This window comes from Triturus cristatus, chromosome 4_1, assembly GCF_964204655.1.
Source record: "Triturus cristatus chromosome 4_1, aTriCri1.1, whole genome shotgun sequence".
Taxonomy (NCBI): domain Eukaryota; kingdom Metazoa; phylum Chordata; class Amphibia; order Caudata; family Salamandridae; genus Triturus; species Triturus cristatus.
Genome location: NC_140585.1, coordinates 311584304 through 311602972, shown reverse-complemented (window position 1 = coordinate 311602972; position 18669 = coordinate 311584304). Strand labels below are relative to the sequence as shown.

Genomic DNA, 18669 nt, shown 5'->3' with positions numbered 1-18669 from the left:
GGTGCCACTAGTCAGTCTTTCATAATCACAACAGTGTAGTGCCCCCGCACAGGGCTCTAACCCAGATTCAAGGTTGCCGTTATACAACGAAACACCTGCAGTTTAGTGGTCCCAGTGAAACATGCAAGCAGTCACTTTGTGCCTTTGTCCACTCCGCCCCACACCCCCATGCCAATTACAGGTACCTCCTTATCGCACAGAACAGTCAGTCTTTCTCAGCTGTCTTCTCCTGTTTTGGAACCAAAAGTGAACTGACACTGCTATCTTGTGGACTCAAAGAAATTAACGCGTGCTATTTTCTTGGAAAAGCCTATCTCAATACTTCCAACAATATTTTTTATGGCTTGACTATGGGCAGACTTATGCCTTGAACTGTTAATTTGAAAAGCTCGTGGTCTGAGCTGTTATTTCCTTTCCTCCCTCCATAAGTCACTGAAGAGACCTCCTTTATATGGGATACAAACACGTGTAGAAGTGAGTACGCAAAAGTATGCAACCTGTATTTCTGAATCTATAAGTCCTGTTCTATATTCTTGCTTAGAGAAACACGTCTCTTGTAACCTTTTTTTTTATTTTTTTGTTTCGTGTTCTTTCTGCAGGGATACACTGCTTACAGATCCACCCTCCTCCCTATTGGTCATACCTGATGATTCTTCTGGTGGTCCTATGTCGTCTCTTCACTCCCTAGGGGTATTAGTCTATCCTTCGGTGTGCCTTGTTTGGCCAGAGGTGACTGTATCATAGGGGAGAGGAAAGGCTCACGCTTCTCTCCTGTGGATATTAGTTCTTCTGCCTAGGGACCCCTTCCCCCGACAGCCTGTTGACGCTCGTATCCCGTCGTGCAGCTCGGTGAAATGCACAGCCTCAACATGCGTTTCATCAGCTACATGCTCCGTCACTTCATGCCTTAACGGATTTTTGCTCTGCGACTCCTGCGGCTCCTCCACAAGCCGCATACTGCCCGCAAACTCCGGCCCAGATATCTTCCATGCACCGCGCCACTTCACCAGCACTCTTGTGTTCGCTCCACTCTGCCTCAAAATCCAAGCTTCAACTTTCTTCAACACGATGTTGAGATGAGTCTGCCGCCTACTACACGCGATTGTCGCCAGTGTAATAATGTAAATCACGACCCAGACCGGCAATATATGTTCAAGACCAAGACTCTTTATTCTCACCCCCGCCATCGGCGAGCACGGCCAACCGTCGATCTTACGATGCTCACTTCACGCACACTACATTTTCTAACATGGAATTCAGCTACATCACACATGTGTTGGCTGGCTATGTCCTGGTTTAAGATTTAAGTTATGTGATGGAATAAAGATAAAACTTGTTTTGGAACTTTACCTGATATCAAACTTTCAAGGCAACAAATAATATTACTAATAAAGAAGATTTTTAAATACTTAATTAATTTGATATTGGACCTCAGCATCGTCTTATCCCCTTGAGCTAGTTTGTCTTTACCAAGGGCCTTATGAAGGACCATTTCATGTACCATGGATCATGGGTCGCTTGATCTCTCAGGCCATTCTCCCTTATTATTCTCATGTGAGCTCTGAAATTGGTGAGAGTTGTTAGGCCATGGAGACGTTTATGAGACTAAAGATGTATTACCTCCTTGATTACAGTATCCTCCATAATGCTTTTATTTGCTCCATTGGGGAAGGTTATCTCTGAGGTACAAGGTGCCCACTTTAATTAGTGGACAGCATATACCAGGCCAACTTCTCACATGTACATCAACTTTCAAGAGTTTCTGGGTTTATTACAATATACTGGATGTATGCAAACAGAAACCTTGATGTCAGTAGTACCAAGGGTTCCAAATCAGTTGCAGACTGACTCACCCAACACTTGTTCCCTTCTGTTTGTGGTTAGGATTGTGTTAGAATGTGCTATATGTTGTGGGCTACTTGGAGCCATGGAATGCTACCCTGCTAATTTTCAGATGTTCAGCTCCCAGAAGCATGGCGGGATCAACACAAGCGCACTGCCATGTGTGCACATGGTGGTGGTTTCCCCAGTCATTGCGCCAGGTGGTGGTGAATGGCAGGTTCCTCTCTTTAAGCCTATTGGGCAGTGCTTGAAGTGATCACTGCCTTTGATTCAAGGGGACTGGTAATGAGATCTTTACAATCAAAGCTTATGTCTAGATTCTCTTTCAGAAGTTGAGAGTGAATTTTTAAGCTCTTAGACTTATCAGAGGAGAGCAGGGGCTGGGACACAATGACAGGGGTCTCAGCATGCTCTGTAGCCTTCCCACTGCCCCTCTTCCTACCTTGTAACTGTGGCTCCACCTTATTCTATCTGCCGCCAGTATGGGTATGGAATGGGCTAAGAAGGGATGTGTTTCAGAGACCTTTTACTTGGTCTACCTGGTTCACTTTGCCTAGAGTGTAAGTCCATGGTATTCACAGACTGGATCCTGGGATTACCTGGTGGCAGATGATCTGTTGGTTGAGCAAGTGATCGGGTTCGAATGTTTGAAGTATCTTGATAGATCCCTAGATGAGTGTCGTATTCAGACCCAACTCCTCTCCGCATGGGGCACTTGTGAGGGCTGATGAGCCTTCTGCACATTGGCTTGCATGGACGCCCTTGGCTCTGTAAACGCCCTGAAAGTTATTGATCTGTCTCCTTAATTTTGCCCTTCACCACCTTCTCTGTCCACTGGCCCTGCAGGAAGATGTTTGACGAGGAGATGGCACTGGTGTGAGACGATGGCGATGGAGGTGACATTACGGGGGGGGGGTTGGAAAAGCCAATGTAGCTTCATCATGTGGAGGTCTATTTACGCCCTCATGTTCACTTTTTTTTGCTTGAAGGTCTCTGTGCCTCCAGTCCTGTTCAGATGTACTCAGGTGAACAGACACTGAGTTGGTGTAGATGGGAGTGAGCACACTGTCCCCATTGCAACACCAGTTCTCCCAGATGCAGACTGAGTCCGGAGGCGAGGGGGAGGCATTTCATATACTTTGCAAGGGGCTCCCCCTCAAGTTTCGTTACGCCACTGTAAACTGTCAGTAGCCAAAAGGCGTTCCCCGTGGAGGTTGATAGCTTAAACGCTAGGATAGGTGAAAAGTCTGCTATATATTAAGAAGAGGGAACTCAATACTGCTCTTAATTGGGAGGACCAGAATTTTATGAGGAAGCTGTTGATATAGCATTGGACTATTTAGCTAGTTTAGTAATATGGAGTGAATTGTCTATAATGTGAAGGTGAAAGATTGGCCTTGAGAACATGTATATACTTTTCAAACTAGAGCTTCGACAAGAGTAATAGACAGCCCTTGAAAAAGTGGGGAGTCCGCGAAACACGTATTGACCAGAGAATACGTTCTTTGGACACTTGATAAATTATTGTTGAAGAACTAACGGTCACTAAACATTCTGTGCTGTGATTGATTGATGGATTATCATCCATACAATATGAACTATGATTTAGACAGTAAATTAAATTTGGTTGCATAGAAGCATCAGTGATGTTTGCATTTGGTTGTGGCCCAATTCCCAGATGAGGCTCAATCAGTCTGGATAGGGTGATGTATGTGATGGTAACTGGCTTGGAGATCTTGCTGTGAGTCAGAGGTCCCCGCCACCTGTTCGACTCCCTCTTCCTTGAGTTTGCCCAGCTTCACAGCCTTAAATATTGTACTGATGTCGCTGGAACCACTGAGCAACGATGATCGGTTTGGGGGCTTTCTTAAAGGCTCCCTTCACCCTCACGTCTCCTTTTTACATGCTGTTGGATCTAGTGTGGATTTTCTTGTTTTAATTTATTCAAGATTTGTTTTTGAGTGTTTCATATTTCTACATTTTCTTTACATAGCACAGGGTATGTGGTTTACGATGCTGAAGTTTAGCATCTTATCCGGGCAGCATCTTAGTTGTAGACTGATGTTAGCATCTTGTTCAACTAGCATCTTATTCGTAGGCTGAAGTTAGCATCTTATTCTACCAGCTTCTTCTGCATAGGATGATGTTCTGCAATATCATGCAGGGTTATCACCATCATGTAGGGTTTAGATATGCAGTAAAGATGCTCCTGTTACTGTCCTGTTTGGGACCCTGTTACCTCTGCCCCTCCTCTTCAGTTCCATGTGAGACATCACCAGCCCAGTGGCGTTTGCTACGGAACGGAGATGGTGGAGCGGGGGGAATAAAAAACATTTTTAAAAACCACTTACCTGATTACGGCCACATCTTCTCCATCCTCTTCTCTTCCTGACTCCTGGCAGCACACATGCTTCCCTAAGCCAATCACGATGCTGCTGTCACCAGCATGATAGCAGTATTTTGATTGGTCTGAGGCGGCCTGTTTGGCTGCTCAGACAGTGCCTGAGAGCCTTGCAACTGTTCTCTACCCGGTTGTGAAACACAATCAGGTGGAGAAATGCTAAGTATGCATGACTGTTTGGCCGGCCCAAGACGGCTGGCCAAACTGTCATGCGCACTTATGGTGCACAAATCACTTCTCCTTCCTGTGACCCCAGGCCCGCCCTAACATAGCCCCATAGCTGTTTCGAAAAATAAAATGATAATAACGCTATCATCGTTTTATTTTTCCTTTTTCCACTGTTCTGAGAGCAGTGGCGCAACGCTCCTGTCTTAGCAGAGGAGCCGCTGCTGCCAGCCTTTAGTCCTTCCAAGAAGAAGCATCCTCGGGCCTGGCAGTGACTTTCAGCTGCTTGAAACAATCAAAAATAAAGTTGGCACGTGGCGCTCTGAGCCACAAGCCTATTTTTCTGCTCCTCTTTTTATTTCTCCAATTTTGAGTTTCACCTCCACATCTTCTTAGTGCACAAACTCCCCGAATTCATCTGCGACTAGATTGGTACCACTAAGAACAGCAAGACAACAGGTTAGGCTGGTGAGAATAAGCAACAGACACACAGATGATGGACGGAATTCAGAGCAAATCAAACATTCACCGCCAGTCAAAAGATCTGGGTTAAATCCATTGTTCTTTTGCTCACCATGCCACCCCATTTTAGACCCAGCCATATGCAAATCAGTCTTGACCCTGTGCCTCAGGGGAACAGTTCAGCCCAAACTGCAGCAACATCGGTCATCCCCTTGTATAGGGCTTGGACATGAGTGGTCTCAAAGAGTTTGGGCATAGAGGGTGCACAGTGATTTCACCAAGCTACTGAGCATGTTCTAGAGAAACTTTTGTTTGTGCACTATCATGGAACATAAACAAATGACCGCCTGCAGAAGCAGCTCTTCTGCAGGATCAGGTCTTTTGACCTGCTTCCAGTGTTCTGCCTGTCCTTCCGGTGCTCCATGCACTTGTACAGACTGACTGCAGAGACCGTCAGTAGCAGCAAGAAACACAAAGTGAGCTCAGAGTGGGGCCTACCACTGGCACAAATCAAAGTTGAGTTGAGACCATTCAATGCGTAATGCACCAACTGCATGTCAACATTTTGTGAATTTAGATTGGCTGCAGCGGCACACATTTGGATTTCTGTTGGTGAGTCCATGGCTCATTCCAAAGTAAACACACGGTAAGTTTGGTTACTGCCCAAGACTTTACAGGATATGCAAGTGTTCTGGGATTTGCAACATGCTTTCAAATGTTTATTGCAGCATTTTCTGTTTTTTAGCACCAATGAAATGTAATTCTTAGACATTCTCTTTGAAGGGGGATCTAATGAGCCACGAATTGGCCAAGTCTATATGCCTCGCCTTTAAAATGTGGGTGCAGACCTACTGGCTTTGCCAATGTCTCCCTCCAATGACATTCTGTATGAGCCAAAGCATTCAGAGATGGTCCTTCATGTGTTCAAATGCTTACGGATGCATAAACAGCGGTAGATGACGTATAACTAAAATACTTCAAGATGACCGTATGCGTGGAGGTGTGTGTACATGCTTCCTCGGCCACAGCGTGGATCTTGGAAGCATTTTTTTTATTATATTATGAAAGTATATTATACTTGTTAATTTACCATTTAAAATGGTACACAGCTAATTACAAACAGTAAATTAATAATTAATGTATGTGCTGTTTGCCACAAAAAAAGAGGCGCTAGCTTGCAACCCTGGGGCAGTGTACAGCTTTTGCTCCTTAGCATAAAACAATTTTTTAAAAACTACAAATAAAGCATGGAGAACATGAGGTAACTGGGAAAGTGGGGAGAAGGCAGAATAAAGACCGAGGATAAGGGAGGCGGAGCTTGTAGAGCGCAAGGAAAGCGAGTATGACCTTCCCTGGAGTGCAAAAACAGAAATGACAGAATAGTTCCTTAATGTCAGCAAGGGGAAGTATACAACTCCTTTCATTCAAAACAATGGTAATTAAGCTATGCTGCAGGGGCTGAACAAACATAAACAAGGGTAGGTATGAAAATCCTTGAACGAGGACTCTTAAACTGAAATAAACAAGAAAGCTAGCCAGTCATCATAATCATCATCTTCAGAAAAGCTGTATTCGATTATTTAAAACAATCATAAAAGCATCACAGACATCAAACACACCATTGTTCAGATAAAACAATACAAAAATATTACATATGCTAAAAAACACAGATCAAGTAACCAAAGATCTTTATTTAGAAGAGACCGCTAATTTTAAAAAGCTACCAACATTAAAACGGACATGAACTATGTTAGAAATGGGATTTTTGGTCGGCTAGGGCATTTACCAAAGTTGGGCAGAGACCACCATTCTAGTCAGGATAAGGGAGTTACGCACCTAAAATAACCCCTGCTCAACCCTTTGGTAGCTTGGCACGAGTAGTCAGGCTTATCTTAGCGGCAGTGTGCAAAGCATTTGCACATAACCAACAGTAACACAGTGGAAGCGCTACAAAAGGGCACCACACCAGTTTAGAAAAATATCCAATATTTTTATATATTTAAGATAAGACCAAAAACGATAAAAATCCACAACACAGTACTTAAAAATCTTCGGTTATCAAAATATGCTTGAAAACTAGTTCCTCGATGTCAATAGCTGCGTCCGGGGCTATTACGGCGTCGTGAGCAAACAAATCCAAACAGTTCTGGCTGACCGCGGCGTCGCGGGCCAGCTACGGTGTCGGGAAGACCCGCAAACAGTACCTTTTAGAAATGCAGGGCATTGGCGACCTCTCCTTGAGCTTCCGAAAGCACGGCATCCGCATGCGTCGGGTCCGGAGGTCAGTGCAGGAGTCGTCGTGTTCCTCGAAGTCACACGCCTTGCAGATCGATCTCCTCTCTGTTGAAGTCAGGAGCGCTGGCGTCGGCAAGCGTCGGGTGCTGCGGTGCGAAGTGCCGCGGTGCGGCGTGCGGTGCCCTCAGGTCGCGGTGTGAGCAGCTGCTCGGAGGCGGCATCAGATGGTGTCGTCGGTGAGACCAGGGTCGCGGTGCAAAGTGAATGCGGAGCTCGTCTCGGTGTGGCAGGTCGCGGTGCAAGCAGCATCATCGTTGCTGAAGCGCTGTCGTCAGCTGATGAACTGGAGTTGATGGTGCTGGCGCCGGTAGGCCAAGGCGGCAGTGCTGGATGAGGACGGTGCGTCGTGTAACTTTACGAGCAGTGCCCTCGAACCACGGTGCAAGCAGCGGCGTAGATTTGGGCATGGAGCGTCGTCGTCGTGAAACGAGGCGGTGTGGAGTGCGGTGCCCACAGGTCGCGGTGCGAGCAGCGGCTCGGCGGCGGTGTCAGAAGGCATCGCCGGTGAGACCAGGGTCGTGGTGCGACGTTGCGGCGGTGCCCTGTGGGGCCTTCATGACACGGAGTCGGCAGCGGCATTGTAGACGTCGTCGGGTTGCTTTTCTTCTGTTGCAGCACAAAACACACAGTCCCCAGTGCTGAGGGCAGAAGAGCTTTAAGTCTTTGCTGTTCCTGAGACTTCTTGAACCGGGGGCAAGCTCTACCTCAAGCCCCTGTAGATTGCAGAAAGTTCAGTCCAGTCCTCTAACTGCACAAGACAGAAGCGGCCACTGCAGGCCCACACAGCAAAGCACACAGCAAAGTGGTAGTTCCTCCTCACAGCTTCTCCGGCTCTTCTTCTTGGCAGTCTTCTTGGTCCAAAAGTGTTCTAAAGTTCAGGGGTCTGGGCCCCAATATATATATCCCAAAATCCTTCGATCTCTTAGGCAGAGAGTGTCTGTGCCCAGCCAGAACCAGTTCTGCCTTTGCTGGCAGGAGGTGGAGACGGCATGGTCAGAGGCAGACCAGGCCCTTTGAGGTGCAAAGAAATCTCCTCCCTCTTCCCCAATTGCAGCCCAGGCCAATTTAGCCCTTTCCTGACCCAATTAGACTATCTGGAGCCACTCCTGCTCCCCAGCCTTCTGCCATCCAAAACCCAGACAGGCAATCCACATTCCAGCAGAGGCACACGGGATGACTGAGCAAGAAAATACCTACTTTCTAAAAGTGGTATTTTCAAACACAGATTGTAAAAATCACCTTCACGAAAAGATGCATCTTTAGATTCTGAGATCAGAAATACTAAACTTTATTTTCCTACTAAATTCCCCTGGCCAGTTATGTTTATAAGATGTTAGAAAGAAACTCCCCGTTCTGTCCTATGGGGAACAGGTAAGCTTGCAATCTAAATTGGCTGTAATTCGCTATCAGAACATGCCACACACACCAGGGCATGTCCTACCTTTCACATACACTGCACCCGGCTCACAGGGGTACCTTGGGCCTACCTTAGGGGTGGCTGACATGTAAGAAAAGGGAAGGTGAGGGACTGGCAAGTGGGTGCACTAGCCAAGTCGACATGGCAGTTAAAAACTGCGCGCAGACTCCGCAATGGCGGGTCTGAGTTACCTTTTCAGGGCTACTCACATGGGTGGCACAATCAGTGCTGCAGGCCCACTAGTAGCATTCTATTCACAGGCCCTGGCACACTCAGTGCACTTTACTAGGGACTAACAAGTAAATCAGAAATCTAATTATGGAAACACCAATCCATAACACAATTTACCACAGGAGCACTTGCACTTTACCACTGATCAGCAGTGAGAAAAGTGAGCAGACACACTACGCCAGCAAAAACAGAGTCAAAACCGGGAGGTCAGAAAGCAAAAACTCAGGGGAAACACGCCAAAACATGCCAAGTCTAACAAACAATAAGCAGCATATGCAAAAAGCACAGAGCAGGCTTCCCTTGTTGGAATCTGTACACCTTAAAAATTGTTTTTAAAAACCTTTGAGTTAGTGGTGAATAGTATTGGCAGAAGAAGACAAAACGCTCAAGTGATTGCACATGAGACTCATCACATGGGCAAACTAAAACAGCATTGTTGTCATACTGGCCCATGGGGAAACAATGTAAACATATTATAGTCCCTAAACAAAGCTTGGATAATAGGGTTTCACAATCCAGCTCAAATTTTGCTCATGATTAGGTGAAGTTTGTATAATTATGTAGTCCTGTTGAAATGATCTTCTCAGCTACTCCTGTTCCCTGGATGCTAGCCAGTCATTAACAAGAAGTTGACCCAAAGCTGACTCTTTGTAGTGTGTTGTAGACCAAAGGTCTTCGACAACTAACAACTAAGGGGCATATTATCAAGCAGGGCGTTAACATTATCGCCGCTTTAGCGGCAGAAAACTGCCGCTAAAGCGGCGATAATGGGCTTGATAATATGCTGCAGAGAATTCCAATAGAAGCCCATGTTGCCACCAGACCATGAGCTTCTATGGGAATTCTAAAGGGCGTATTATCAAGCCCACTATCACCGCTTTAGCGGCAGTTTTCTGCCGCTAAAGCGGCGATAATTTTAACGCCGTTTCTTGATAATATGCCCCTAAATCTGTTGGTAGGCAAGACCTAAAAGGGCGAAACAGCAATTGAAGGTGACCTAATTGGCGTCATTATTGCATCAAACAGAACACTCCAGAAAGGTTTACTTAAAGACAGATGCATCTGATCATGCCATTGAGGTTGTGACCTTGGAATATGTGAAAATCAAAAGATGCACTGGTGGTATATTTCTAAAGGAACTAAAAGCTCCTGTGTATAAAGTTATTTTGGGTATGGTACAGTTGGATCTCAAGAAGTATTATATTCATTATAGGCAGCACTTAGAAGATACTAAAGTACCTGCTGAAATAAACACTGAAAATGTAAATCGAGTGCAGCACTTGTATAGATTGGATGTGAAGGCTTGTAGCGTCTTACACTTTCGGAATATTTTGGAACAAGTGTGCAAGACAAATTTCATATAGGACTCCTGCTGAAATAAAAAACGCACAATGAGGGTACACCGTTCAGTGCGTAATTGTCCAGCATTTCACAATTTTATGAATGAGCAATTTTAAGAGATCGAAGCCGTACTCAGTGATTTACTTAGAATATTGATTTATTAACAAAACCTGAAGGAACAATACTGTGATGACAAGTGCTAAAAGGGGATATCTTTAGATATACAATTTCTATTGAATGGATCCACAATACTCAAAGTGTTCAGTCATCTGCAACATGTGCTGGAAAGATTCATGCTGAATGTTCCACTTTAGCAGTGCTTAAACTGAATCCCTCTTTCGCTTTCAGCAAGTAAAGGTGACCTTCTATTTGGCACCATTGTTGCAGCAGTCAGACCACTCTGTTGTTGCACTTTCAGACTGATGCCTCAGATATTATCATACAGCTTGTGCTACCTCACGTATAACAAAATACACCTGCCCTGTTGGATATTCACCAATTTTCTCTATAACACTTGGCTGGTGGTCATTTGAGGTGGTACTTAGAAGATATTCAAACACCTGTTAAAATTATCACTAAAAGGCAATATCAAGTTTATTTGAAAACAGTGAAGAGTAGATATCAGTACTAAGATGGAGGGATGTTGTGCTTTGGTAATTGGAGGTAATGCTAGAAGGTTGAAAACACAAGATCAAGTCAGACAGTGGGTACGGTAGATGATCTTAAATATAGACGTTGAGGAATATGTGAAATCTTGGATCTAGGAAGAATTGTTTACAGACCGAACCAGTGGTTTAAAATGATCGGATGTTATTACAGAGCATTTATTCTTGCAACATCATTTTGTGCAGATTTTTTATTTGTTTTCAAAGATAGTGATTCTAATACATTACCTATATTACCATTGTTATACATAAAGGTTTAACATGCTGTAATACGATTGGTTTTAGTGAGTGCCAAAGGAAATTCATTTATCTTGGAGCTTTTGAAGGTTTGTAGTCAGGGATTACACGTGGATTTGTCTATGTATCCTCTGTGACTTGTCCTACGTCATCAAGACAAATGGACAGAGAGATTGTCTGCATTTTCTAATAATAATTCCAAATATATTTTTCAGTAGGAGTCTACATTCATTCTTTTGTGTGTTCAATGTTGGTGCCCAAGATGTAAATTTTATAAGAACTAATATGCAAACATTTGTACAACCTACCAATTTGCAGTTGCTCTTAACAGACAGCATTTTCTAGCCTGCATTTGGCACCTTGGCTTTGCCTTTGGAGCACAGTTTTTCCACTGCATTTTCTAAAGATTAATGAACAGCAAGGATCTTAACTGAACAAGGTCAAGGTCTTCAGTCAGCCTTATACCACTCTGTCACTCAGTCCTTCCAGACCGGTGTTATATTCCCAACAGTGTCTTTTTCATTAAAAAATAATACCTTATGCCCCATTATCCTGTTTTTGCCCATATCCAGCTTTTCTTATATTTCTAACCTGCTTAAAATAAGATAATCTTATATTTGTGCGTCTTGTCAGGTCCTAATACAAAAGATTTGTAACATTTTTGTCACATTTTTGTTTTAAACACAATTGTTATTGTTTTTATGACAAACAGATAATATACATATATAAAGTGTTTGTCACATAATGGAGGATGTCTGAATGGAGGTATAAGAAGGTGGCATCAGTTCTCCAATTCAGTTAACTCTCTCAGCAGCTTGTTATCTTCATCACTCATTCAGTTCAAGGTGTTTGTGGCTCCTTAGGTAATCTGTGAAGTAAGCCTTCTTTTCCACTGGATAAATGGAAGTCCCACCAGCCCAAAAGATCTCTGCTCTGGACTCTAATAACTTTTGAGTGTATGTGACTATCACTGTTGATGCCTTCCTTTGTGGTAAAGCTAAGCTAGGCTTCCAGCAGGGCTTGATGTGGCGGTGTCAGGATCAACCCATTGGTGGCAATGGAATGTCCCAGAAACAGATATTTTCTTCCTTACGGCCTACTATGTTGGATAAGCCAGGTTTGGGTGCAGACTGGGTGTAGTGCAAGGCATTAGCAGTACAAGTGAGCTCTGGCGATGGAGAGCACGTCAAGGAGCCGCCATCTTGTTCATCCCATAACAAGACCCCATTTCAGTGGTCTGGTTCCCAATCTATGGAATACTGTCCTCCCCGCTGTATGCTTGAGATGTGTGGATCGGACATATCCCATTCTATATAATGTATGCCTGTTTACTTTAATTCACTCATTTTATCTGCAAGTAACATATAGTAGCATCCACTCAATAAAAAGTAATACCGACATTCGCTCCTACAAGTTGTATTCGACATGGGTGTCTGCCAAACGCATAATTTCACCTTTTCTTTCTGCGATATTTTTATATTTGGCTCTGAACAAGTCTCAAACAAAACATATAACATGGAGGGTACATTAGTGCTGTGTTATATCAGTCCTTTCCCTTAACGTCTATGTCATAATACTGTGAAACATACTGTTCACTTGTGGTGCTAAGTACTTTATGTCTGGAGACAATGATGGGGAACCTTCTAGTTGTATCATCTCTTTACTTCAAAATATTAGGTGACCTTTTCCTCTTATTTTGTTCAGCGTACCCCTTAAAAAGCATTCTCTTCTACGGCACTAGCCTTTGGCGTGAGTTGGCAGGTACCTGCGCTTTGCACAGTGCTATGTGCACAATCTGGATGTGCTGACAAACTGAGACTTACCTTTGAACTCGAGTTCTGCAGTCTTCGAAAGCTGAGCACAAGACCCTTGAAAAAGGAAGCAGCCCCACCCCAGTGAGCTACTCCAGTCAAAGCCTTTATATAGACCCTTGACTTTCAGCTTTCTTACTGAGGAGACTATTGACCCCGCCCCCCCGCCAGCAGCGATCTAACATTTATTGCTCTTCAGTGCTCATTAACTTTGAGTGGTAATGGAGTTTCCAAAACGTGTACTAGATATGCTCCTATTTTGTGGTCCTCTCACGTGTGTAAAATAATATAACCGAACTCAGCAACGTCCTCGCTACAGACCTCTTCTTTAGCCGGATGCTGGAACTCCCTTGGCCAATCCTGGCATTGCTCTCAGCAGCATGAGCGCAGTGCTAGGATTGGTGGGAGCGGCCTCACTCAGCGCACCACTGCACTCTGGAGGCTTTGGCTTGCTCTAACTTCGCTGTCTTCAGACAGCTGAGTTAGAAATGTTTAAAGTGCGAATGTGTGGCTGGCCGTCATAAGACGGCCGGCCAGAAAGATATGCGTACTTTAAACAGTGCATAGACAGCCCTCCCTCCTCCCTGCTGCGGTCACTTAGCAGCGGCCCGCCCCCGTCCTGACGCTCAGCTCGGGACGGGGGACGGAAAATACAATGGCAGTTAATTACTATTTTATTTTTTATTTCTGGGGCTTTTGGGTGGATTTTTAAGTGGGACGGCCCCCCCCGCTCAAATGGAGGAGCCGCCCCTGCTTATGTCATTGTGTAACATCCTGCACTATTAGGAAGAATGGCGTGATACTGGAAGAAGGCTGTAGTACTGTGCAGACGGCTGGCTAGGCACATCATGCAGCGCCCCGGTCTGGAGCGGAATCAGGCCGCTTACACTGAGCGCTAGGATGAGAGACAGGGCTTCCTGCCCAAACAAGCCAACAGCTTAGAAGGAATCAGGAAGTTACTAGATGTGTCTACAAACAACAGAGCACCTTTGTTGTGTGAGTAGCCTCTTTGCATGTTGTGTATATGTTATATATTTGTTTGTTTGTCCCACCAAATTGGATGGGGCACTAGACTGAGTTCAGGAGGCCCTCTTCATTTAGACCAGGGCATATTCGAGTCCTGTAAGGGCTGAAATATGTCAATTAGGTTGTTGGGTGCAGAGTCATAATCTCCCTGATTCATCGAGATACATTTTTATCTATACCTACAACACTAGTTATTAATATTGAGTGTTTCAAGGTACTTTATTTCTGACCCTAGTAAGACAATATTCTCAAAAGTGTTCCCTGGAATACAGTTGTGCCCATTCTAGTTTTTAGGGACCATGGTGTGACCCGATGATGAACCGTGCCACTACTAAAGTGTGTTAGGGTCACTAATGAAACAGTTAGGATTGTTGGGTTATTGCCACAAAGAGGATGTACCTTACACAATCTCCAACCCCATCTTCTGGCTCGAAATAGGACACGACAGTAGGATACTTTTAGTGTGATTGAAATGTGGTCATGTGCATGAGCCTTTCCAGTTCGGCAGAAAGGCATGTCAATGGGTGAAATGTTGTTCTATTGCGTGTAAGACTCTGATTTCAGTAGACAGCCATGCCGCTGATAGGACCATGCTGCTGCAGAGATGGCTGTGCTGTGGAAAAGAAGGTTCTGCCTTTCAGTAAACAGCATGTCACTGAGGATTGCTTCTGGAGAGAAGGCTACTCCGTCGGGTAGGAGGCAACGGTGATGTTGGGTAGACGGCTCTACTTTCAGTAGACAGTCAAGCCAATGAGTAGCTCATGCTGCTGGAGAGAAGGTCGTGCTGCTAGGTAGGAGGCTGTGTCCTTCAGTATGGTGCTGTGCTACTGAACAGAAAGCCATTTCACTGTGTAAAAGAATATTCTATTGGGTGGAAGGCCATGCCTTTGAGGAAGTAGACGTGTCATTTAGAAGATTGCCATTCGGGAGAAGGTACTGGGACTTGGCAAGAAAGATGCGCCTTTGTATGGAAAGCATCTTTTTGTGGAGCCATTGGCGTCATTTAGAATATGTCGTATTGCAGAGAAAACTGTTCCACATAGGAGAGATATGTACCATTGGGCAAGGCATGTCTCACTGGAGAGAAGGCAAACCCATATGGGATAACGATAACCAACTGGAAAGGAGATGGACTTGAGGAGAGAAGGCTGTGCCACTGGATAGAACACCTTGTTTTTGGTGGTCCATTGTGGTGATTTCTGCACCATTAGGCAGAAAATATCTAGGTATGTATTAATTGGTGTTGGGTTTGTGGTCTACGTGGTGCGTTGATTTATGGTTTGGAATCTTGGTAGGGAGCTGCTTGTGACACCTGGTAAGTAGGTTGTGGTGGCAGCTGGTAGGAGGGTGCACAGGCCTCCTGGTAGGTAGGTGGTGGTGCTGACATCGGGTACTGCCCTGGTGCAGGTGGCTGGTAGCCAGGCGGCTGGAAAGCGGGTGGTGCTGGGGAAGAAGACTGATATGGTTGTTGAGGTGGGTACCCAGATGGTACAAGTGACTGCTGGGCAGAAGGCATCTGGGAAGCTGAAGTACCACAGCAGCCTGCAATAAAATAACAAACAAATAAGACATGAGAGGCTATGATAACATGAGCCAGTCTAAAGAGGTGGACATAGAGCAGGTCTGAAGATATCAGCCATTTACTGACCATTCACTGCAAGCAGCTGCCACTCATTGACCATTCACAGCAGGCAACAGACAGTCACTGACCATTCACCACAGCCACTCACTAACCATTCTCAGCAAGTAACAGCCACTCACTGACCATTCACAGAAAGAAACAGCCACTCACTAACAATTCACTATAGGCAACAGCCACTCACTGGCCATTAATAGCCGGCAACAGCCAATCACTAACCATTCACCACAATCAACTGTTACTAGCCAATCATCACAGAGAGGAGCCATCCATTCTCAGATCATTAAAGAAATCACTAACAAATAAGAAAATCCTCTCACGGGCCATTCAGCAGTGATTAGCAACTCAGTAAGCATTTACTAATGAGAACACCCATTCCCTGACCATTGATCTAAAAGAGCAGCCCCTCACTTAAGCTTTACCATTGAAAATAAATTCACATGGACCGCTCGCTGAATACAGCTACTCACTGAACATTCACTACTGAGAAATAACATGTGCTGTCTATTCCTTACAGAGAATAGTCACTTGCCATCTGTTCATTCACAACTTAGAACAGTCCTTCTCTGAACACTCACCATTGGGAGCCACCACATATTGAGAATTTACTCACAACAGCCACTCATTGACTATTCACTGCTGAGAAACAGTACTTGGTGTCCGTTCCCTTCAGAGAACAGCGTCTCACCGTTTGGCCATTCACAGCCACTCACCCTGATCACGGTTGGTGTTGGTCAAAATGCAGGAGTCTGACTTTGCTGAACAGTGCACAGAAAGGGTGATGGTCTACAGAATGAGCTCAACTTAGTTTCAAAGAAGGGGTGGAGAGGTGTCTCAAAAATGTCTCTGGACATCTGCTGGACTGTACCAGCACGTCTCTCCATCCGAGTGGCAATTCTGTGTGCCTCTCCGAGAAAAACGAAAAACTGATGGATAAAAAGCTTCAATTAATCTTAGCCACTGGTAGTTACTCTGGGTCGCATTCTACTCCAACTTTTTTCTTCACTTTTCCTCCAGAGGCTGGGCCAAACATAAAAAGGCGCATCAGTCCTGGCCCCGCCCAATGCAGGACAGTCCTAACCAAGTTGTTACTTGTCATCCCCTCTGCAAGGGAGTACAAACAACTGTCGACATGTTTCTGCCTTGTTGAACCCCATAAGTGAACTGCTGCTGGAGGTCAATCTAGCAGCCACAGTCGATAAGCTGGGACTCGCCTTTTGTTTCCACTCGGTCTTCTTTGAACATTGAGAAAGGACTGCTGATAAACTGATTACTTCTCAGTTAAGGAGCTCCTATTGAATCCCAATTAAAAACCGATGCGTAAAGCTACATCGAGAATTAATAGTACAGAGGGGTATGGTCATGGCCACTGGAATTTTGTGATTGCGTCGCATTATAGATTTGCCGCCTTTGCCACATAATCTATCATCTGCTTCATAATCTGCAGATTTTATTTAAAAAAATTGTTTCTAGCTCAAGCGGTTCAAAAGTTACTAAAAACGAAGCAACACCAGTTGCCACACAATGGAAGGCCCTTTTCAAAGGTTGACTGGTCACCTTTCTTTTGTTTATTGTAAATGAGGTGCAACCAATGCCCAGACAATGTTAAGTTTAAAAATGACAAAAAATTAAGTAATATCACAAAATGTGCCGTATTACACCGCATAATTTGCCTTTTCTCGCAGTATAATTACTCAGCCCCGCTGCATAATTTGGCCCTCCCCTGCTCCATAATTCCAGTGGCCTTTGTTATGGTACATCCTGGGTGTAGAACTATCATACCCGTAAGGGCTTTGCCCCTCGAAATGGAGAGTAACTGTGGAACTCTGTTTTTCTTCACAGATTACTACAAACTTTTCTCTAAATCCTAGCACTTTTCCCTCGATATATTCCACTGTTGAAATGTGTCTTGAGTAAAAGCTGGTTTTCCTGCACAACAAGTAATCATGGTTTACCAGACTTTCCAACAAGTAAGAGGTTGATTACTTGAAAACTGGAAACCACAGAAGGCACTGCCCTTTACAATTACTGGGCCACGAACACAAGCAGAACGATGGGGGTTGGAAGTCCCTTAAGTAAAGAGTGAGAGATGCAGAATGAGAGGAGGGTATGGTTTTTTTTACCCCTGGTCTGTAACATTATGTCCTGCCGGATAGCATAATTTCATTGTGTCACATCTGCAGGGCGTATGGAGTAATGTGTTAAGACTGGAAGACCTCAACTTGAAGTGTGTGTAGAGCCTGGAGACTTGACTTAATAATCCACATTTGTAAAGCGCGAACAATCACCCGTAAGGGTCTCTAGGCGCTGGGGGCCGTCGGGAAGATTAAGCAAGCTATTGCCCAGAGTCACATGGTGCTGGGCTAATCTGCCGCCGGCGCTGGGGATCGAACCGTGATCCCCAGATTCCGGAATCAGTCGCCCTGGCCGCGGCGCCACACCTCTTCCACCTTTGAGTGCCTAGGTAAGGAGGCCTCAGCTGGAGTACTGATTCTGGCTTGCAGTCTTGACCTGGAGTATTTCATGCAGTTGTGGAGGCCTCAACTGGAGTACTGTATCTGGCCTACAGACTTAACCTGGATTATTCCATTAATTTCTGGAGGCCTCACCTGGAGTACTGTGACTGGCCTGCAGCCTTGACCTGGAGTATTTCATGCAGTTGTGGAGGCCTCAGCTGGAGTACTGTATCTGGACTACAGACTTTACCTGGATTATTCCATTCATTTCTGGAGGCCTCATCTGGAGTACTGTCTGGCCTGCAGACATGACTTGGAGTATTTCATGCAGTTGTGGAGACCGGGCCTGGAGCGATGTGCCCGACCTGTAGTATTCCATGCAGTTCTGGAGGCCTCTGCTGGAGTACTGGGAACGGCCAATAGACACGACCTTGAGTATTCCATCCAGCTCTGGAGGCCTCTCCTAGAGTACTGCGACCAGCCAGGAGACATGACCTGGAGCATTTCATGCGGTTCTGGAGACCTCACCTAGAGTTCTGGGACCAGCCTGAAGGCATAATCTGGAGTATTCCATCCAGTTCTGGAGGCCTCTCCTAGAGTACTGCGATTGGGCTGGAGAAATGACTTGGATTATAACATCCATTTTTGGAGGGCTCAGCTAAAGTACTGTGACCAGCCTGT

At 45.1% G+C, this 18669-nt stretch overlaps 1 protein-coding gene and 1 long non-coding RNA gene across 2 annotated transcripts in view; one reads left to right on the top strand and one right to left on the bottom strand.

The window, feature by feature from the left end:
- The first annotated feature begins 7755 nt into the window (after positions 1-7755).
- Positions 7756-11939, top strand: LOC146854852 (uncharacterized). Its single transcript, XR_014981228.1, has 2 exons — positions 7756-8536; positions 9840-11939. It is a non-coding gene; the product is annotated as an uncharacterized LOC146854852 (long non-coding RNA).
- The window catches only part of LOC146854850 (uncharacterized), a 45337-nt gene continuing 36961 nt past the window's right edge, over positions 10294-18669 (bottom strand). Inside the window, exon 3 of the mRNA XM_085652224.1 lies at positions 10294-15435. Coding sequence (XP_085508350.1) covers positions 15167-15435 — 269 coding nt within the window. The 3' untranslated portion in view covers positions 10294-15166. The remainder of the gene's footprint in view (positions 15436-18669) is intronic.